Source organism: Haemaphysalis longicornis, unplaced genomic scaffold (genome assembly GCF_048455015.1).
Source record: "Haemaphysalis longicornis isolate Haplotype H1 unplaced genomic scaffold, Haemaphysalis longicornis Haplotype H1 scaffold_1314, whole genome shotgun sequence".
Taxonomy (NCBI): domain Eukaryota; kingdom Metazoa; phylum Arthropoda; class Arachnida; order Ixodida; family Ixodidae; genus Haemaphysalis; species Haemaphysalis longicornis.
The window spans coordinates 73-23,025 of NW_027526235.1; the positions used below are offsets into that span (position 1 = coordinate 73).

General features: G+C 46.5%; 2 protein-coding genes across 2 annotated transcripts; one reads left to right on the plus strand and one right to left on the minus strand.

Moving 5' to 3' along the window:
• Positions 1 to 8,642: 8,642 nt before the first annotated feature.
• Positions 8,643 to 10,280, minus strand: LOC144164658 (uncharacterized). The gene is made up of 5 exons (XM_077694991.1): positions 9,971 to 10,280; positions 9,807 to 9,910; positions 9,508 to 9,734; positions 9,209 to 9,267; positions 8,643 to 8,954 (listed from the first exon to the last, which is right to left on the minus strand). The coding sequence occupies exons 3-5, from the start codon at positions 9,621 to 9,623 to the stop codon at positions 8,773 to 8,775; spliced, it is 357 nt and encodes a 118-aa protein (XP_077551117.1). The 5' UTR covers positions 9,624 to 9,734; positions 9,807 to 9,910; positions 9,971 to 10,280; the 3' UTR covers positions 8,643 to 8,772.
• A 400-nt stretch (positions 10,281 to 10,680) lies between these two features.
• LOC144164659 (protein GDAP2 homolog) lies at positions 10,681 to 22,401 on the plus strand (the record flags this gene model as incomplete). Its single annotated transcript, XM_077694992.1, is given in 7 exon segments — positions 10,681 to 11,248; positions 11,338 to 11,480; positions 12,257 to 12,499; positions 17,501 to 17,731; positions 18,263 to 18,425; positions 21,691 to 21,838; positions 22,213 to 22,401. Coding segments are annotated over 7 exon segments (1,293 nt in total), but the record flags the coding sequence as incomplete, so codon positions are not given.
• Positions 22,402 to 22,953: the final 552 nt, after the last annotated feature.

Consider the following 22,953-nt stretch of genomic DNA (forward strand, 5'->3'; position numbering starts at 1 on the left):
TTGGCTACGCCACTGCATCAAGTAGCACGAGGGCTGTAACTGCCTGGTAGTCTGGGTGTGCTCTAGCTCTGTCATTACGTTGGCAATGGAGTTCATCGCAGCCTGGTGCTGCCGGAAGCCTGTGAGCTGCTCTGAGATGTACATGTACTCCTCCTTGGTTCTGCAATTTCGTGTGCCTGCTGCCAAAAACTTTTGCCCTTGCAACAGCACTATGATTGGACTCTGCTTATCCACATCAAGTTGGTTTTTATCATTCTGAGTGCTTACCGGAGTAACTTCTTGCACAAGAAGTTATTGCAGTAAATCCCACCTTGAAAGCTTTTTTATCGTATGGCTTTACGTGTGGTTGCTCATATTTTACTAGCTGTAGCATAGCCAACCGTAACATATCCAGAAGGGTGAGCTGGGCGAGTTGGTATGTGTCATCTTAACAACAGCGCGAAAAAGACTGGGACGAACGAAGCAGACAAGTCGAGTGATGATTCGCAACTAGTTTTTTGTGGTATGTGCACTAAACATAAACGTTGGCATCAGCAGAAGAAAAGAGATGGAACACATTCCACTTGAACGTACTTCCTTGCCCTTCTCCCCCCGCCCCCCTCATATGACAAACACTGGTAAAGCCTTTTACTTGACACACATGATACTTCAGCTATGGACCACTGCCGAACTGATAACAGAGTTTCATAAAGGAGGAACATCAAGTTCAATGCCGCACTTGTGTTTGGCGGCATGTACTGGAAGGCGAACTCTGTCACAAAGTACTGGCGATGTAACACAATCGCCTCCCAGTTTTCAAATGTTACACGCTTCGATTATCTCTCGGCCTGTCTGCCTGGCACGTCTGGAAAGAAGTACACAAATGGATCCCACCGTTGGTTAGCATCGTATACACGACTACCGAGCTCTTACAGAAGGTGCTCTATGGGTCCACAATAGTACTGCATGAAACCTGCCCTGTTTCAGTGCCTTTTGTAGCAAAATGCCTTAGCAACCCATGCTGTTTCCTTGTCAGTGAATGATAAGCTTGTCATTACAGAACACTTGTGGGTACCCTGTATTTTGTTTCCTTTCAACATTACAGGTTTGCAGCATGACGGGAAGGAGTGCAGAGACGCCTATGCTGCGATTGCTGGCGTTGTGCAAACAAGGGTACAATGAACTGCCTGCAAGACTGCAAGAGGATGGCACTGCCTAAAGTTATTCTTTGTTAGAGTATAAATAAATTTCAAGGTCTGAACCCAATACCCATGTACCCTCAATAATAAAGTGTGTCCACATCTTTTGACAGCTGTGTCTGTTTACTTTTCATGCAAACCTGCAGCCACTGAATATGTAGCCATGCTGCAAGCAAAAAAGAAAACTACACTGAAAATGACTGTGACTGAAAGACGCATCCTGTTCCCATCAAGTGCAATTTTCAGTGCACTACCACTTCTAAACGTGCTGACTTCTGTTAATCATTTCAGTTTGCACCATGCTATAAATGGCTGGTGATACATGTGTTTAAGCGAAGTCCTGGGAACAAATAGAATTCTTTTATTCAATTTACAATTTCCTGTTGGCCTGAGTGGAAAAAAAAATACAAACCAACTGATTGGTTAGCAAAAAACCTGCGGTGTCCTTGGACGTATCCAACTGAAGAATGGTGTGCCACAAATGGGAAACTTCAAACAGAATTTTTTGCTTTTGAACACTGTATAGCATTATTGACAAATAGATTAAGTGAAAGTAACTTAAAACCTTGGCAGCAAAAATACGAACCTATTTTAGGAAAGATCATCAACACATGGTCAGAAGTAGAGTTCATCGAAGAGTGCAATTTCCCAGCATCCACTATGGCATTCCCTGTAGCCATTTCTAGTTTCAGCGTGTAAAACTACCTTGGCTTTTTTATCCGAAGACGGCAATCACATTTTTGCAAACAATGGAAGATCAGTGCAGTTCATACTTGCATATGAAATGAGTGAGTATATATACTGTTCTCTTCATGCCTGACCAGAAGAAAAGTGCAATTTGCTTCACTTCAAAGTAGGGGCTTTAGTCTGAAATATCCTGATGAGTGGAAGCTGAATTGTCACACAATTATAGTTTTACTGCAGCGTCACAGGAGAGTTTAGGTTGTCGAGAAAAATTGAAAGCTCATCACTGCTGACTGAGGGCCATCTTTCAGGGAAACTTACACAAATATTATGAGCTTCGTATCGTCTAGAGTCGCACTAGTGTTTTCCTATTTTCGCTATGCTGCTGCATTCTTCAGAAATAACACTTCCCTGCAGAAACGTCTTACTGTCATTGAGAATACCCCCATGATGGTGGTTATGGCCATCCTAAAAGATTGTAAGAATTTTTAAAGGAAACTCTGCGGCGTACCATTTTCTTAGGGACTTTACAAGGCAAATTATAAATTATGCCTTCTATATCAAGCAAATGCGTACTCGGAATATGTACAGATGCTGAGTAGCCGTACTGGGAAATGTATGCAAATAAAATATAAGGCATATTTTATAACTGCAGTTTCATAGCACATTCACCATGACTGGCTTCATAGATCATGATCTCAATGTATATTTTACATCTGTGCAAAAGGAACGTAGTGCACTGATCAAAAATACTGTGTGAAGTAACACACTTAAAATCAATTCTAACTCAGTTAGAGTAACTCACTTAAAATCAACTCTACAGTTTACTTATATGTTCAAGGCAGTAAACCCCTGAGTTAATGTTCGGTTGATTGATCAGTTAATGGACTAACTGAAAGAAACTGAAAGTAACTCAGCAAAAAAGTGCGAACCTATTTCAGCAAAAGCATAATGCATCATGGTCAACAGTACAGTTGTCATCCAATACTGCGATATCTCTAGCACTTTACTATGGCATGCCTCATAGCCTGTACCTGGCTTCATCGCATAAAACTCCCTTAGTTTGATCCCAAGACTGCGGTCACATTTTCATACGCATTACCTGATAGTGCATGTCATCATACCTGAACATGTATTCATGTATTACGTACCTCAAATAAATGGTGTCTAAATAAGTAAACCTCTAAATAAAAGCAAAATATTGCAATAACTGTAGCATTGTTTAAATGTAATCTGGTAGCTTTCGTGGCACAGAGCACCTGTATCAGTTCCCTGTGAAGAGGGAAGCAATTTATGTTATTACATGTCTTTTTTTTTTGTAACACAGGGGGTTTGGTGCCTCTCGGTTTGCCTCCCCCCTCTACACTTTTTTTACTCACATCCATAGGTGACAGTGATCGATTTGCTGTGGTGAGAGACCCAGGTGGTTCCCTCCATAGAGCAGCAGCATTTGCACATAGCTGCCCTTGTCTGTAAATTAGCAAATTGAATCGTGGTGCTTTTAATCAAACTTATCTTACAAGGATAATTATAATATAGTCCTCCTTGCTATAAATTGTTTGCATAGTTTTTCGTATGTATAGAGAATCGCATTTTGCTGACATCAGTGGGATAAACAGGATGAGGTAACAATCAAGTACACATCCACAAAGCACACAGATTGTGCCTTAAACTGAATTAGCTTATAAAATAGCTAGCGAGAAGCATATATAGCACACTTTTTAAGTTGAAACTTCCTAATTAATCCACTCATGTTCAAACATAACGCCGAATGCAAGTTATGCATCTTTAAGCTAGCTCTTACCGTTTAGCATTTACACTTTATTTTTATCTGAGTAGAAGATTTTGGAGCTTTCTTTTTGCTGCAATTGTATTTGGTGCACTTGAGCCCCACGATGTGCATCATGGGACGAACTCTCGTATCATGATTTCAAGGAATATATACGCAACCATGCATGTACGTTGGTAACTGAGGTATGTTTTGAAATGCTGATGTTTTGCCATCTGGCCCTTTTATCACGTTTGAATAGCGGCCGGTAGTACGGCTCATCTTTCGCCCCAAAAATAGAAGAATTATGCAGAACTGGGGCTTATTTTGCTGAGGCAATCGAATAAAATACAAAGCAAACACGTGCGCGCTCCGTGCTTGTTAACGAAAAGTCGGAAATGCTGATGAAAAGTGTCGTGTCAGCTCATAGGAACCTCAAAACTTGGAAAGCGATGTGCAGAGCACGCTTGACGCTCCTTTGGGGTGGGATGTATGCAGAAACGGAAATGTTATTATTCATTTTTTTGCGTTAGGCTTAAAACACGTGTGTTTACTCAGCGCCCCCAGTACCAGAGGCGATAGTTTATTTCTTCACCTAATAGCTAGGAATGAAGGCGGTATTCTGTACACTGGTTATACCTATCGAAATTACGATGCACGGCGACCAATGAAGGTCATCAGCTTCAAAATGAGTCAAGGAAGTTTAAACTGAACAAAGCAAACTCGATCATCCTGTCCAGACGCTTTTTGAATTTATAAAAAGCTTGCATTGCACACCGCTAAGACGAGGGAGGACGGGGGGAGGCTAGGTTGGTGAGTTACAGTGTCATTATTAATACATTATAAGCGTCGCGAGCGATGAGCGAGCGATAGCTTCCGATCGATGCATTCGTGCACGAAGCGAAGCCGACTTTCTGGAAATCGGTGGGAGCGGTGGTTGTTGTATGCTACCAACTGTCCCTGTTCTCGGTTCATTCGATGTCCAAACTATTTAGGAGTCACCGGCTCTCCTTTCATCTAAAAATGGCTCCGTCTGGGAGTCCAGGCACCAGGTCAAACAAGCATCTGAACGACGTGGGTCCAAATTGGAACTAGTTTTGTTTTAAATGGTCCCAGCAGATAGATTTTGCTGGGGGATAACACCTGGCCCATTAATTTTACACATATTAGCTTTAGGAATTGTCATCTCAGACAAAGCAGCCTAACTTTTTTACCAGCATTGTTAGCATATTTACATTTTTTATTTCCCATATTCATTAGAAGTAATTCCAAACAATGATGTTACAATTAAGTTCCAGCCAGTTTGAGTTCAAACAGAAGGCACCGTTGCAGCACTTACACAATAGGCAATTAAACAGCATTTGCGCACCTTCATTGTACTGTTAAACTTGCTCCACTTTCGTCAGAGTTTTTTTTTTTTATTGTGAATGATGCGGTTCCACAGCTGCAACCACTTGTGAAGGACCATGTCTTGGGCCATAACAATTGTATGATGAACTAGGTAGTAAAGATAAGAAATTGTAATATACAAAGGATAAAAAAAGGCAGGAAGTTAAGAAACATCTTTAGTCGGTCTGAGGTATACTACTACTACTCATTAACTTGGGGATCATAATTGAAGAGCAGGATCATGATGCTACCCTCATTTGGTGAACAGTGGTGTTTAACAATGATTTATCGTGTGATGAGTGGGATTCCCTTCTCAGCATCAAATAGGAAGAATCTGAGCCAGTTGTTACATGTTGAATTCTACGACAGTCAGCCTGAAGACTCAGACAAAAGGAGAAAAAACAGAGCCGTGCACAGTGTTGCATGGTGCATATCATCCCTTCATTTCCTTGCCTCGTGCTTGTTATTCGAGGCTGACCATTGAAGAGTTGAACTGCTCTTCATGATGGACTTTGCATTTTACCCAACTCCTTGCTAGTATGATCAAGGAAGGAATTGAGGAGCAGGATCTTGCTTTTTGTGGTAGACAATGGTGCTTCGTCTTGTTCCTCACTTATGTGAAGAGTGGAATTCTCTTGATATTGCTCATCGGTAGTGTGATGAACAGAATGAGCAGAGAGATCATGACCCTTATCTTATGAGGCACAGAGATCATTCGGTGTGGAGTGCAATACTCATGTAAAGAATGGGATGATCCCCCTTCTGATTTGGTACCAAGAGATACATGCAGATGCAGAGGCATAAATTTAACCTTTTGATAAGTACGATACCCAGAAATGCTTCAGCATCACAAGAGAAAAGAAAAAAACAGCCTAAAGTTGTGCATGCTGCATTGAGACAAGGCATTTCAGCCTCTTCGACTGTTTCAGCTGTCGATAGCTGTGTGAGAAGACGTTGTTTTTTTAACTGGCAAACGATTCCACGGGGGAAGTTCCAGAATCAGCTGTATTGACTTGAAAGGATGTGAAAAACAGATGGGAAGATTCCCGTCTACGTGGCCAAAACTGGATTTCCTTTCACTTCTGTACTTGTTCATCCCTATACGGTGAAAGGGAGCCAAGCAAGAAAGCCATTCATTGATGGCTTAAGGGGTGCGTGACCCTTCTCGTAGACAGCAGTCATGGACAAAGTCTCCTCACAGTTCAAGATTCAGAAAGAAAAGAAATGCACATAAAATGCATGTTCAATGACTTGAGGAAGAAAGCATCACATACTTGTGACATGAACAAAAATTAGAAGTCAATGTGCCTTCTCGTAATTCCTGTTCCCTCACTTTCACTCCTATAAAATAAAGTTTTGATTTGATAATTGAACTCAAGAAGCTCTAGTCAAAGAGCGTATATAGGTGTTTTACAACGCATATGTTGTATGTTTTATTGTCTGAGCACACCTAGAAGCAAACATCCAGCTTCAGTACTGCTTTCATGCTTGAAGGCACAGTTGACTCCCAATAATACGAAGTCCACAGGGACCACAATTCAATTGAACAAAATGCACCTGAACAGCATTGTCATTAGTCCGCAACTCGTTCTCTTTTTCATTTCGTTCAGAATCTTGACTTTTGTTGTGAAGTCAAGCTTATATGTCATGGGTTGTCGTGATAGTGCAGACTTATCGCTAAAATTAAAGCCTCAAATGTTCACCTAACTGCTCACACAGTGCTGTGAGAAACAAAGAAGGTTGAGGGCCTCACAAGAGATGTGAACATTGGCGCGAGTCTGAACTAGCCTGCTGCTTTATCAACAGTGCACTACCTTAGTTGTGATGGCACCGACATCAGTAGAGAACAATTAGGGCGCTGTTTCGACACTTGAAAATGGTTTTTTATCGAGAAATGACAGTCACCTTGATTTTTCTATTCAATATAACTTCCAATTAACTAATATAATGGGTTCTAGCTTCAAATTATCAAGCAATTTCTTCCGTTGAATTGCATGTAAAATTGCCGGAACCAGCACATTACTTCCAATTAAGTGACTTCAAGTTATTGAGAGCCTACTGTACTGTCAGTGACAAGGTATGTCAGCCTGGGCGTTCTGTATCACCCAAAACTCCTTTTACTTGTTCAATAATTACAGCAGAACTGGAGCATTGTGTTTCAGTATGCATCAACATTATCTTTGTTAAAAGTACCATCCAACAGCAGGCAGTGCTCAACTGTGAATGTTCAAGAAAGCCAATTTGTGATACCGCAAAAAATTTACATTGATTTGATTGATTGAAGGGTTTAATGCGCCGGCGCAGCACAGGCGATGAGGCATGCCGTAGTGAAGGGCTCCGGATTAATTTTGACCACCTGGGGATTTTGAACGTGCGCCGAAATCTCGTGCACACGGGCATTTTTGCTTTTTGCCTCCATCAGAAAAGCGGCCGCAGCGGCCGGGAATCGAACCCATGACCTCGTGCTCAGCTGCGCAACGCCTTAGCCACTGCGGCGGGTAAATTTCCATTGATGCTTAGCATTCACTTCTTATCGCATTTGGACAGTGGAGCCAGTAAATGTGCCAGGTTGGCCTTTTCGGAGTGTGCAAGACAACATTAATCTGCCCTTGTTGGGGCACGGTGCCTGGCGATGTGCCAGCAGGAATGAAAACACAACACATGAAGGAGGGTGTCGACTACTCAGTGTTAAAAACTAATAACAAAAGAGAGGTGTGAGGTTATAGGGGCAGATGCAAGCATTTTGGCTAGAAATGCTCCTCTGCAGTTATTAGCATACTCAGTCATGCTTCTTTGTATCTGATGGCAGGTCATTTAATGGCAAGCTTCCCAAAGACTCGTTATAACACGAAGCTTGCAAATTCTATGTCAAACAGTGCTATGAAACATTGCCAATTCTGCATTCATCACAGATGGCTAAATTAACGATTTGTGTTCGTCAATGCAACAACCACATGCTATGAGCTTGTGTGGCATGCAGTTTGCACGATCAGGTACGTGTTGCGACTGAAGTACCGCTAGGCTGTGCACCAAGATGATGTTTTAGGTTCGACATGTTCAATGAAAACCTCTTATTAAACAAGAAAAGAATTTAAATAAAGGGGGGGGGGGGGGGGGGGGGGGCTTGCCAGCTACGTTTTCGTGCTCTGTTCGGGACACCACAGGGACTAGGTGAAGTTGCAAGCCACCAACAACTGATTGCATTATTGCAGTGGGGCATCTGGTTTCATTTGATAGCTCTGCCATAATGCTAGCATGAAGTTCACACAATAACAGCATGCCTGCCGCCATCCTTCTGTGCCAGAATAAAGTGCAGCTGGTATTATTTTTCCGACATGTTTATCCCATATAGAGCTGGCCGGGGGCCATGGGATAGAAACGGAAGCGCAATAGCTCGTGTGTTGATAAAATTAAATTAGTAAAAAAAAAAAAAAAAGCATTGCAGCAGCCCACAAGTCCTTGCGGGGGTGAACTGCCTCTTGACGGTCATAATTATATGTGGAACATATAAACGCCCAGTGGGGCTCATCATACCACGAAGGAAAGACCACAGATAAGCACTTGACAAATTTATTGTTCTCAAGTACACCGAACAAGCAAACACAAAAATTCATTCGATGCTAATTCTCGTGATACGCAATTATTTTTCCTTGACGGACAAAAACAGCAGATTTTTGCTCTGTGAACGCGTCAAAAGGAGATGCCACTTTACGTAAATCACCGGCTTTTAGCTGCCTGCTACCTAGCTCGAAATTATTGCAGATTTTCTTCAGGTCCTAATTTTGCCACGCTGGACGACGACACGGCAGAATTTTCTGTGGTCACGCCAAACAAAAGTGCCACTTTGCCTAAATCGCCAGTTTTCAGCCTGCTTTCCAGAATTTTGCTGCGCGTAATACCAGTTGCTGCGGTGATAGCCGTACTCCAGGTGGCACCTTGAAAGGGAAGGAAAGCAATAAAACAAAAACAATATTGTGTACACACAGGACAGTTTCCAGCAGCGCGGGCTGCTGTGTGGCTTAACTTGGTTTTCGGATTTTTGAGGTCTTTTGCTGGGGCTGCTCAGGGAACGCCACGTGCTATATTTTGAAAAGAAGAATTATCACCGCCACCAACTCCACGCGAAAAAAAAAAAAAAAACTTCGTTCACAATGCCATGGTCAGTTTGCAGCAGCAGAGCGTGCCTTACCTTCGTTTTTAGATTTTTGCGGTTCCCTGAGGCCGCCGATGGAACGCCACGTGCTACACCTGGAAAAGAACAAAAGATCACCGCCACCAGGTCCACGCACAACGTCCATTTTTAAGCAGATCGTTGCTGCGCAGGCTTTACTTTAACTCCGTCCTTGGTTTTTAGATTCTTGCGGTCCCCTGCGGCCGCCGATGGAACGCCACGTGCTACACCTTGCAAAGAACAAGAGATCACCGCCACCAGGTCCACGCACAACGTCCATTTTTAAGCAGATCGTTGCTGCGCAGGCTTTACTTTACCTCCGTCCTAGGTTTTTGGATTCTTGCGGTCCCCTGCGGCCGCCGATGGATCGCCACGTGCTGCACCTTGAAAAGAAGAAAAGATAACGGCCACCAGCTTCACGCGCAACGTCCATTTTTTAGCAGATCGCTGCTGCGCAGGCTTTACTTTACCTCCGTCCTTGCGGCTCAGGCTCAGCGCGCGAAAACCATCACGGCGTGCCATGGGGTGGCACGTTTTGCTGCAGCTGAAAAAAAAAAAAAAAAAAGGCAAAACACATGAAAGCAAAACCCTTTCGACGGGAATATGTACTGCTTACCTTGAGATTGTTGTGCGTTTCCGGCAGAACCATAATTTCGTTCCGATGGGCTTTCGCGCCAAAAAAGGGGCACTGGCGAGCAGCACGTCGTGCACCTGCTGCAGCTGGAAAAAAAAAAAAAAGAAAGGGGGCAAAACCCTTTTGCCGGGAATATGTACTGCTACCTTGAGATTTCCTGCAGAACCACGATTTCGTTCCGACGGGCGATGACAAAGCAATTTTCGCGCCAAAAAAGTGGGCACCGGCGAGCAGCACGTCGTGCAACCGCCCGCCGCAAGCACCGGAGCCGAATGAATGAACCGGCAGGCTCGGCCGGTCGGCCGCGGCCGCAGCGCGGTGGCGCCGCCGTACGGCCAGGGACCTTTCTGGGGACCTTTTTTGGTTCCCTAGGCACCCTGGGTCGCCTAGGGAGACGGATCGCCTTCTTGAGCGTTGATTTCTGTTAACCAATCAGCGTTTCCAGCCGTTCCTCCCCTTATACGCTACTTCAAGAACGCTACTGGTTGTCTAGTGCCTTAGATTGGCTACTGACTGTTTTGTCGTATGCCTTTTGTAGTGGTGGACGGAAAGTCTGCAAAAAGGAACAAAAATGATCATTAAAATTTTGTCATTACTTGAAATGTAAAAATATGTGTAATTTAATTGTTTATTTTTTTGTGTTTTGTTTGTTTGGCCGAACTTTAAATAGCAACTCTGTAACTAAAGTGCCCCGTAATATATAGTTAGATGGCACAGTTTAACATTACTCACTCTTATAGCTGTCTCTTATCATTTATTTCAACATTCTAGCTAGACATATTTTGCCAGAAAAAGTGTGTCTGTTTCGAGATTTTTCATTTGATTCCGGTTCGGTTTCGCTTTCTTCGTTCACCGATGTTTGACATGGGACGTCGCGAGTCTCTCGTCAGAGAAGCAGGGTTGTTTGGTTTATCGATGCTGCGTACTGCTGCCTGTCTATCGGCTGGCCTTGTGCTGATAACCGCTCGTGCCCCTCCCTCCGCTCAAAACGAATGTCGGACCGTGTAACAGCGTTTGACTTGCTGCGTCAGTTTGTTTTGCAAAGCAGCGCCTCGTCATGAGGTCACGTGCGCGAAGGCTCAGCTGAAGCGCTGAAGTGTCGAGATTCTTGGCTGCCGTGTGCCCTCAGCGGGTCAAGCCGGCCGGTGACCGTACAGCGCTGCCTCTCAGAACGCCCCCCTCCCCTACAGTTCTCCAGCATACCTTGGAGTTGGAAAGCCCCTCTTGGTGGCCGCAGCCGGCTCGGCAATGGACCCGCTGGGCTCTCCTCCGGACGTAGTGGACATTGCGGTCCTCAAGCGGTGGCACCAAATAGCTCCCCGCGAGCCTGCCCCTCCACCAGACGGACGGCCCTCCGGCGACTACATCCACGAGACAACACCGTTTCCCATCAATGAGGAACTTAATCGAAAAATTGCGTTGTGGTAAGTGTGTGTGTGGTGGTGGTGGTAGCGCGCATTTCAACCTGTTGCACGCCGTAATTGACAGCCGCTTGGCAACGGTTTTCCTTCAGGGTCGGCGATATGACCTGCCTGAATGCCCACGCTATCGTCAACTCGACGAACGAGAACTTGACGGACAAGAGCCCCCTGAGCCAGAGGATAGTAACTAGGGCTGGACCACAGATGAAGCGCGATTTGCTCAACGAAATTCAGTGTAAGCACTCAATTCTCCTCTCGCGCGAATGGCGGGGAAACCAGCGTGCGGCGAAAACCCTGCTCACTCCTGTACATGTGTTCTGATATGTCAAGTAAAGTTTCTCTCCAACGTCACGAGTAGCGTTAAAGCACGTGGGCTGCAGTGTCCCTGCTTGGGCCTGTGTCAGCTAGTAGAACATAATCAGTCTCCGATTTTTTTTTGTCATTCATCTTGTGGTGATAAATTAATGAATAGAGAATCAAGCTGTAAAATAAAATAAGCATGCATAAAATCGTTCAATACACTAGACGGCCAGCGTATACTTTTTATTGAGCTGTTTGCATGCGAAAGCCAACTGGCTAAGCAAGTGTTTACATGAATGCAGAGCTGTGCTACTGTGCCAACCAGTAAAGTGCACCATGTGTGTCGATAGTGCTTAACCGGATCATTTTTGCGTGCATCTGTCGGCCCACCCAGACACTGCTTCGGATATAACGAACAACTCCATGAAGAATAAGCAGAGTGGGGAGGTCATTTTTCAGCTCGTTGCAAGGCTTCACACAAACTGAGTCTCAAACCTTGACGTCCTGTGCGGAGAACATGTGCCGTTGTCTTAGAGGATGTAGACAAATGCTCAGTAACTAAAAACAGGCAGGCGGGATGGTTTTTGAATTAAAGTGCATATCAGCACATAATACAGCAACGAGATACGTGGTTTGCAGAAGTGGCATTCACAATTCAGCCCTGTGCTGTGCCCCCGTAGCTCTAGCAGTGCGGCCCCCGTTCCCTTGCAGCGTGCCGCACAGGTGAGGCAAAGCTGAGCAAGGGCTACAACCTGCCGGCGCGCTTTGTGATCCACACGGTGGGGCCCAAGTACAACGTCAAGTTCCACACGGCCGCCGAGACGGCCCTGCACTCGAGCTACTGGCGCGTGCTGCAGACCCTGCCCGAGAACGGCCTGCGCACCCTTGGCCTGTGCCCCATCCACTCCATGCGCCGCTCCTACCCGCCCCAGGAGGGGGCACGCATCGCCCTCCGTGAGTGGTGGCACATTACACACCCTGTGGCATTCATTGCCTGCACTGTAAAATGATTTACACCTGCGACGAAAGCGATGGGATTTCTGTCGCTTTGTTGCGCGGCAATCATTTTCATCGTTTGGTATGGACCAATTTTTGTTGCCGTGACAGAAATCTCGTCGCTTTGTCGCAAGTGTGAACGAGCCTTTACACCCTAACAAATACAAAAAAATTCACCCTTTCCAAGAGTGTTAAATTACGCCCTTTTAAAAGGTGTTAAATTATGCCTTTCCAAGGGGCATTAAAGTACACCCTTTCAAAGGGTGCTTTCTGTCTTCTTTTGATATGGCATAAGGGTGTAGTTATGGACAAAAAGGGTGTAAATTTTACAGTGTAGTGTGGCTACACTGTGCTGTAATTTACATCTTCAAGGGGAATTTTCATCTATAACTAACACCCTTGCATCCTAGCAAAAACAATGGGAAACATCTTTTAAAAGGTGTTTGTCGTTTATGTATAAATCCCTTACACTCCAGCAAAAACACAATACACTCTTTAAAGGGTGTTTTATTTGTTAATATACCCTTTCACAGGGTGTTTTCTTTTTTTTATAGTGTGCACAGGGTGTAAATTATTTTACAGTATAGACACATCAAATGCCTGCATAGAGGTATGGGATCAGACTGAGACAACTCTGACTAGCTGCGCTAGAGCAAGAAAGGGTGGCAAAAACATCCGTGGAATTTTTCAATTTTCTCCCTCATCAGAAACGTGGTTGCCAGAATATGCAGTGGCCTGTGTGAACTTGCTACATAGCCACTAAACAGTACCAGTTTAAAAAGCAGTGCAGTGCAGATCTCTGTGGCGCAGCTGCAAAAAGCTGTGCTTGGTTAGCTGTCACTCCAAAGTTGTTGCTGTGGCATGGAGGGCCTTGTCGAGTGAAATTGTGCCTTGAAAATTGAGACAGAAGGGTTCTGAAACCGTGGTTCTTAAAGGGGGCCTGAGATGGATTTCAAAGTGTTTTTGTTTGTGTCAGAAAACTACTCTATAGTTCTTGTAGAAACAAGTCCAAAAATAGTAAGCATATTCGCTCACGCTAACAAAAGTTATTACCCCGACGAGACAGAACTATTTGTTGGCTCGGCGGCTTGCGATGACGACATAGTCCGACCTCGTCCGAGGCGAAGCACTCATTTCATGGTTGGCCGCCGGAATGTCCGCGATTTTTGACGGCGGCGGTTTGGTTTAGAGCGTCGTTGTTACCATGGTTACTTCAGCGAGTGGGTCGCACATGAGACGACGACGTCCTTTTTTTTTTTTTTTTTAAGCTACGTTTTCAGTCTTTACGGACTTTGAGCAGGAGATACTGGTGATTGCGGAAGTCGACCTTGCATGCGCGAGAGTTTCCGTGAACGGTAACTTATTTTTACCGTCGCTACATAGCGATACGTTCTACCGACTGTAGTAGCGAGCCCCCTGCGCCGGCGAAATGTACGCTCGCGTTTTGATTAGATTACCGGAAAGTTCGGAGTGAACGCTCTCCCCCGAAACATCGCCCACCCCCTTTTACGGGTGAAATATTCAATTTACTGAAAGACGCGCGCCCACCCCGTAAAATCCATGGCTTTAGCGCCGATGAGTGAACAAAACAAACCCGAATCATCTCTTCATGTGTAGATGCGGTCACTTATTCGTCCTTTCCGCGCTTGATCCGAAATTTCGCCCATCTCGTATTTTTCACGTGATATCACTGTACTTAAATTTGGGTGGGCGTTCTTCCGGAACTTTACGGCACAGCAAATGCGCTGTGCTCTGCGCTTCATGCAAGCAATCTTAGTTGATGTTTACTACATTCTTGCTAAATGGTGATCAGGGGCACGATAAATGACAATTTTTTTTTAGAATGAGCGAGCAAAATTTCCGCCCCTGCTCCAGCTTCCCACGCTTCCTATGGTTCAGATGCCTTTATGAACTAGCATAGCTCTTTTATGCTTTCAAAATCGTCTTGGGCAAGGTAATATAGGTAACTGCGGAATCATTACAATATATCTTACTCATTTTATATCGAAATATTTAGCGGTGGCGTGAATTATGGTTAATGCAATACTTGGTCCTAATTGTTCCCACTAGATGGCGGCGTCAACGTCATGTTTTCGATTTTTTAAGCTCTACAGTAGAAGTATACGGCTCTTTAAAAAAAAAATTATTGTATTGCGAGAGTTCAATCTAAGACGTCTAAGATTCAAGCCATTTCAAGCGTAAGCGAACAGTTCTGGGCAACAAACGTTTGTGTCATTTGCTTTGCGACAAATTCGCCAGATGTCGCTACTCGGCAGAGCCGGTAAGCCGGAATGCAGAAACCGCAGAGTGCAATCCTTTCGTTTTCAGCGGCAAACAGCTACTCTTGCTTCATTTAACACGGTAAACGCTAAAACGCGCTAAGGACACTGGGCAACAGGTTCATTCAGAAGGCCGGTGCAGCAAACCACACTTTCCTGCGATCATGACTTGATGGGAAGCAATGAAATGAAAATCTGGCAGTTGTCGTTACGGGATGAGCATGCTCTTGCCCTTGTCGCGACCGCCGCAGAGAATCAGCTGCGACAGCGTTTGGGCTTGAACTGATTTATTCAGCCCGCGTGAGCGCACTTGAGCGTGCGCCTCGTGAGCACGAGCAGTGCCCGGCGTCACCGGCGTCGTCCAAGCGCTGCGTGCGGAGCTCCTCCTTCGTCGTCGGCGCGGCGCTCCCTTGGCGCGCCGTTCGTTACCACCTCTGAAACAACGTCGAGGCTACGCTCGAAACACAGATGGTGCAAAGAATCCTTTCGGGTACAGCGTCCAAGAAAGCAAATGCAAAGAAAACTGATGACACCAGACACGGAGCGCTGAGCGATCACGCTGGCTGCAAGCGTCGTTGCTCCTGCGCTCACTGTATCCTTCCGCCGAGAACGGAGGAGCGTCAAGCCCGGTTTGGACCGGTGTGTAAGTGCTTTACACTCCGGTATAAAACAAATATGTGTGACTGTGTAAAAGCACCCACACACAAAAGATGTTTTTGTAGCTTTCTGGTGTTTTTACGCTCGTAAAAAATTGATTAAATCAAGAGCGCACAAACACGTCACGATTAGTTCAAGAAATAGCCGTTGCGCTCCGATACCATCGACCCCCCAAAAACCCCCATCTCAGGGGCCCTTTAAAGGAGCCATGAAGAGAAAATGCAAGTTGGTTTTATTCAAAAGATTTCGTGTTTTACAGTGCCCCCAGCGCTTGTCCGGATACAAACGATGCTTTATTCACTGAGAAATTAAACAATTTAAGTTAAAATTTTGATTTTCCCGCTAAATCGTTTGTCTTCGGGGTTTGCAATGACATCACAGGAACCGACCGCTCTGCAGCCTAGAATCCCTTCATTCACGCATCCGCCGTACAGGGTAGAGACACGTATACGCTGGCGCCGCCATTTTGGGTTGCTCGCTCGGCGCCGAAGCAAGTCATTGTGTCAAAAACGCGCTAAAATTATCGCCGCAACGCGGTTTACTCAAGACGTTTGAATCATATTGTCTGTTTCGCGTTGCTAGGTCTCGTGGGAAACGAAAAGAATAACACGTTGAGCCCGTTGGCCCAATTGCGGCGGCACGGGACCGTTCAAAGGTTGTCTCCACCCTGTACAGCGGTGTTGGTTTGTTCCCGCGTTTCTTTACGTTACCCGAACCTAGATGGCGCCACCATACCGTGGCAAGCGTTTGGTTTGTTTTTGCCCGTATTTAAACCTGGTTTAAAGTTTTTGTTCTGGGAGAAAATATTCGTTCCCTGAAACAGTGCTCGCTCGACAAATGTGGTCGCGTAAGACACTGTTGCTTGCGTCGATCGGCCAGTGTCGTCTGAGACAACCCCAAGCCCCGTAGTGCTGTGCAGCTAAACCAAGCATGCTGTGCGCAGTACGAACAGCAGTACGCATCAGTACTTCTATGTTTACATGTGCTTTCGTAACTTCCACTGTTTGTCCCATCATTCTTGTTGCTTTGTAAAGAATGTGCCCTAAATTTAAGCGCAAATCGCTCGTTCGTCTAGTTTGTAAGCTCTACCTAATTTGCGTCTGCTTCTGCCAGCCTCCGCCAATCGCAGAGCTTAGCTCATGTGACATCATAGATTCTGTTGCGGGAAATGAGCTGGTGGGTCGCATGACCATTCCCGTTTTTCCTAATTATGTAGCTTATTTGAGCGAAGTTTACGTTAAAAGTGGTGTCAGTATGATTCTAACGAGACAATCTTTTGAATGAACCAAACTTGTGTTTTCTCTTCATGGCTCCTTTAAGGTTTGTTGTGTTGGGGCAACTGTGTGTGTGCATGGGGGTAGTCACCCTGGGATTGCATGGTAAATTTCCTCTAGTTGGCTCAGTGTCACTTGTAGCATTGTGGACTTCAGCTGCTGGGTCAGTCTCTGCATAGGCGGGAAAGCTTGCTGGTGCTGTTCACTTGTGCCAGATGACAACAGCCAGTGATTGCTGCTGCTCAATGAACATGCATATGTGCTGATAGGCTGGGTTTCCACCTCGAGCCGTTACCCCCTGGTGAATCTTAGCTGCTTTCCATCGGAAATATTAGTTTTTGGGGTGGTGCTTAGGATCAGCCTACTTTGGGGGACTGTTCGTTGCTGTTCAGCACTGGTTATTAGCATTCACAGCCCCAGGTGTGCCTCCTGGTGTCTCTCCACAATGGTAAGACAGCCTGATGCAACACAGGAGGCCAGTGATATTGCTGCGGCCACTTGGTACCGTAAGAGGGTTGCCATACGTAGTTGGGGCAAAGTGCAAAAAAGTGTGTTTCTGCTGAATAGGAAGAGCACAGGGTTATGTTCTAGTGCAGATAGCCAAACTTGGAAGAAAACTCGGTGGGGAGAGAAAGAGAGAGGGTCTTCCTTTTGTGCTTCCCTGGCTTCCATTGCACTTTCTTCTTTCAGGTGGAATGCGCCACATGTCCTAACTGCCCGTCCGTGTGCCGTTGTTGTGGGCGGTGCAGGCACGATCCGCCGGTTCCTGGAGCAGCACGGGGACACGGTGGACCTGCTGGTGCTGGCGGTGGAGGGCACGGAGGTGGGCACCTACGAGCAGCTGCTGCCCCTGTACTTCCCGCGCACGGCCATGGAGGAGCAGCTGGCCTGCCGGCACCTGCCCAAGGACGTCGGGGGTCCCCGCGGGGAGCCCCTGCTGCCCGAGAGGGGCATCCGCATCGTGGACAAGCCCTTCGGGGGTGAGCGAAGGGAGGGACCGTGGGAAGAAGGAGCCCTCGGGTGGCACGCACCATGTGGCACAGCACATTCCTTGTTGTACTGCTGAGTGCTCAAACAGACAAACATAGAGACTGGGTTGAGCAATGGCAAAATGATGCGGTTCCTCTGCTTGGCAAAAAATGGCACTGGGAAAAGTGGGGGAGGATACTCAACATGTCCTTTGCCTACCTAGGTTATTCTAAAATCAGTACGTAAACCAGTTATCTCTGTGCCATGCACAATAGGCATTTTATCATGGCTCATGCTTTATGTAAGGGCAGTTCTAAGCATGCAAAACTTGACTGCACTTTGAATCCTCCCCTGATGTTCACGTGTCTGTTTAATTGCACGAGTGATCAATCTTGCAGCTCTTCCACATGCACACAAGAGCAGGGGATTTTGATTAGCGCAAAAGAGCCAAGGTGTGCAGCACTGGGAGAAGGCGTGGAGCGCCTTCTGTTCTACCTGTTACCCCTCTGATGGTGTGGCGCCTTTTGCTGCTGCTGCTGCAGAGGAGGCCGGCGAGGAGGAGAAAGAGCTGGACCCGGGTCCCCTGATGGAAGGTTCGGTGTGTGTGGGCCGCACAGCCTTTGCCCGCATGCAGGGCGACGTGGACAGGCAGAACTCCCGCACGGTCAACGACCCCATGACTCGGGAGGTCCAGCGCTCGCACAGGTCAGCCCCCATTGCACCCTTGGAGGTGATGCCGCGGTAGTGCTTTAAATGTCGCGCCAGTTGAAAGTCAAGCCAAGTGAGTTGCTTGGGTGATGCCAGCCAGAAATTCAAAAAAGTTTGTTCATAGCATCCGGTGCACATTGGAGAATGCATCCCAATCAGCAATACAGGGACATCTGCAGATATGCTGTACCTGGTGTTTCTTCCGGTGCGCTTGCTTAACCAACCACCCATCAAAATTTTTTTTGCTTGTTCGCTTTTGGTTGTCTATTTTTCCTCCTGCTGGCTCATTTTGTGAGTGTTCAGTTCAAAACATTCCCAATCAGCAGTGACTAGAAACTTGAATTCACTGAGAACTTGCTCAGCATTGCAGGTAATCCTTGCTTCGCTGTGTTTTACAAAAGACAGCAAGGACAAGGAAGCTTGTAAACATGCCCAAAATAAGCACAGGGCTGTACATAATGTACTGTAAAAAATGTGTTGCTCAGAAATTATTTTCCCCAAGTTGCTGATTCCTTGGTGCTCATCTTTCGCCCTATGATGGTGTTTTAAGGGTCGATGCTTGTTGGAAATCAATGTTTGCCACACCTCAAGTGCATGATTTGTGTGCAAAAAAAAATGCTCTAGTCTGGAGCCAGCCAATTACTCCTGTGCCATTTCTAATGCTTGACCCACCTGTATAGTGAACTAGAATGATCTAGTGGCGTGAACGGCGAGGAAGGGGCGTGCTCTTCTGTGTAGAAAGCACCAGGTGGCGCTACCGCGCCCTCTTCGAGAGGTGCCGCCGCGGCAGTCGCTGTACTTCAGGCGATCGGCAGTGGTTATGGCTGTCGTTGTTTCAATGTTTGGCAGTAATTAACCTTTATAGAAAAAGGCTGCTTTCATCAGGCATCCCCGTACCATAGGAACTTTTGTTGCAAATCCGCCCGTTTGAGGTGTAGGGAAACGGCTATAAATCGAGTTTTTTTGTGTCTGCTACCTGCGCGGACGATCGATACGAGTGTACGCTTTCGATATGCTGCCGGCGGACAACTGCCGTGTTTAATTCTTTACGAATGGATTAATTTTTTTTTGTTTACTGTAATAAAGTCCCGGCGTGAGCCTACTTGTGGCTTTGCCTCTACCGAAGCAAATTATACCGAGCCTTCACGCGTCCAGTAGCATCCGTGAGTGAAGGAATTTTTAATTTAGGCGGCCTATTCTGTTTCCTATATTTTGCACCCCAAATGTTTTTGAGCCTTGTGCATGTGCAGAATGTGCATGACATTTCCAGGCCGATAATACAAGAAAGGCGAGCTTTTTTTTTTTTTTTTTGAAATTCAAGGAAGTTCGGAAAATAAAAATGAAAACGTATTTTCCCTAGGCGGGAGACACGACAATGGTTTAGCCAGGTGAAGTTATATCGCATAAAAGGGTTTAAAACAAAGCAACACACCTGCGAGTTTAAGTTCTGCATCTCAGTTTCAAGTACTTCGAAGCCTGGTGCTTTCGAGTGTTGCTGCTGTTAATGCTTAGTGAAAAAAGCGTGTCGTTATTTTAAAAGCAGTGAGTTCGGCTGCCACATTTTTGCAGTGTCAGGTAAGCCAAGCTGGAGCTCCCTTTTTGCCTTCACCACCTCCACAATATCAAGGCTCAGTCACGTAGTGAAGGCATTTTCTAAATCAGCCACAAACTGGTATAGAAGCGCAGAGGGGTATAGGAGCTAGACAGCACTTGCAATAACTATTTTTCGGACGATTGCATATCCCTTGCTACTGTAGGGGAGCATCACGGAAATGCAAAACACAGAGAAAATGCAAGGCCGCGACCATAAACAGACAGACAGTCTGTCTGACCGCGCGCCGCCAATGCATCGCACATCCGCTTATCGTCTGCGCCGCTAGCAGACGGTTCAGCGCAACTTTGTAGACATTGCCCGATGGCTCAAACGGGTCTGATAAGCGACAAAGCGTCCCTAGAAAGGTATAGAGAGAGCAAAAGCGGGTGTATTTCTTCCATAAAGGTTAATTACTGTGCCACACTAAAAAATGGCAGCGGCAATACCTGGCGAGCGCCCCAAGCAATGGCCCGTTCAACGTCGGCACCGTTCGAAGAAGGCGCAGTGGCGCCCCTGGCGGCGGTAGACGCGTTTTGCTTCAGCCGAGCGCTGCGAAGCGGCTCCCGTTCGTGCCACTGGATCAAGCTATTCTAGTTCACTGTACCCACCTGACAAGCGACCAGCCAATTGGAGTACTATTGCCAAAGCAAAGCAGCTCGAGATCAACACGTGGCACATATGATGGCATTTATTTTTGTCAAGGAACCGTGTAAATGTTGTGGTCAAAGTTGGTCCTGCATAATACGACGAAAAAACCGCTTACACCAAAAAAGGAGTGCACAAATACGAGGGCTCGTGTTTGTATGCTCCTTTTTTGGTACTCATGTAAGCACTGTTTTTTTTTTTTTGGTCACATTATTCAGCAGCGACTAGAACAAGTTCAAACCTTGGTTGGTGTCACTTGGGCCTGAGCTGATCTCTGCACAAGCAATTAGCATATATGGGCCTGCAGTCTTTGTGAGATGCCTTTGTGTTTTTTTTTTTTAATAAGATTTTTGGGCCATCCTAGCTTGCTTAGCTGCAGCACACTGAGCTTGCCTGACAGTACACTGATTCTTACTGAGCTCTGCGGTGATGTTTACCTGTGTGTTGCAGCAATCAGTGTAGTTAATCGTGCCGTGTAAGCCGACATGCTTTAGATAGTCCAACAGGCTGTCTTGGGTGCAGCGTCCGGCACCAAGTATTGTTGGCATGCCTTGGAGCACACCGGAGAAATACTCCCTCTCTGTTTTATGCAAGGGAAGCTCGTAGCTGCCAGCCCGACCAGTTGAACCCTGTGAGAATGGTTAGAATGGCGTGGCATTGACAGCGAGAATGCGATCATTTATGGAAGTGAACACCACAGCGAGGCCCAATAAAGGTGTAGTCCAACTGATACGAAAAGTGCTCGAAAGGTGTACTGCTGCAGAGGTAATTGTAAGTGGCTGTGTAGTCTCACTTCCAGTCATGCATGCTGTAAATTACAATGAGTACACAATATTGCCACTTCTGCCAGTTTAGGCTTTTGGAAATCTGAATTGTTGAATTGAATTAGTGAATCTGAATTTGTGAATTGCTCTTGTAGATGGCTCCCTTGTTATAGATTGCTACCTTGTCATAACCGCTGCCACGTTCAATGTGCTGCTGCACCCTTGTCCCCCTCCGACCCTGCGTGGTGTGGTGTTGCAGGTACACGCGGCTCCTGCGCAAGGCCCGCCAGGAGGACTTGCGCACGGTGCGGGAGGCGCGCTTCTTCTACGAGGCAGGGCGAGACCGCAGGGGCCGGCCCGTCTTCGTCTTTGTGGCACGCCGCTTCCAGGGCCTCGATCAGGAGCAGGTGAGCAGGAGGGGCACGCTGCTGGCCTGCCACTACTATTCCCATAGGAACGGCGATCGCTCCCCTGTGCATTGTCTGCTAACCTGTGCCCCGACGGAGTGTGCAGGATGGTTGCACTTGGCACTTGTTGTTGGCACGTGGTCGCTTTCAGTCGTGAGAACAGTGAATGCACATAAGAGCCAGCATTAATCTGCAGCTGTAGTTAGTCCAGAGGGCTCACAATTTTCAAGGAAGAAAAGAAAACACCGTTTCTGCGCTCACCTTTTCGTGAAGTGCAAAGCTCAAAAAGGGACAGTTTGGTTACGAGTGGCCGTGCGAATTGGGAGCACAGCTAGCAAGAGGTCCTTGCCCTTCTCCTGCTGCCCCCCTCCCAGGTGCTGCTGCAGGTGCTGCTGAGCCTGGACTCGGTGTCGCAGCCCTTTGTGGCCGTGTACCTGCACACGGGGGCCCAGGAGCCCCCCGAGCTGGAGGCCCTGCTCAGGGACGCCTACGACCTGCTGGGCAGCAAGCACCGACAGCTACTGCACTGCCTCTACCTCGTGCACCCGGGCTGGTGGACGCGGGTGGGGATCTTCTCCCTCTCTTTTCGGCCGCTGCAGGAGTTGACAGAGCCACGTTTTAGCTGGACTACATTGGTGACAGCGAGGCCTCGTATTTAATGCGCACCTGGGTGGGTCAAAGTTCATGGGTACAAAGCGTAGTAGGCAGAACCCCCAAGCCAGCAGTCCTTATTGTGTTGTAATTGCTCAAGCTGTGCTGCTTATTTAGGAAGGGCAGTTTTGCCATCGCACCAGGGTGCAGCGTAACAATATTCTATCATGTTGCTGACTTCTGCAGCTTCTTGACACCCTTAGACATCCATTGTTGTTTTTCTAGTGAAGATTGCGTTATAAAAGAAGTAAAGAAGTTGTCAGTGACACCTCACTCTTCTTTCTTGTGAATCAGCATTCCTGAACAGCCTGCATGAAAGAATTTCGCAAATTTGGTTTTGGCTAGGTGTGCAGTTACAGCTAAGACCTGAAGAGGAACTAAATCAGGAGGGGAAAAAGAATTCAGTATGCAAGAATGTTTCTTGTGGTAGGCGTGGTCATTGTGAAGGAAGCCAGCCCCTAGGT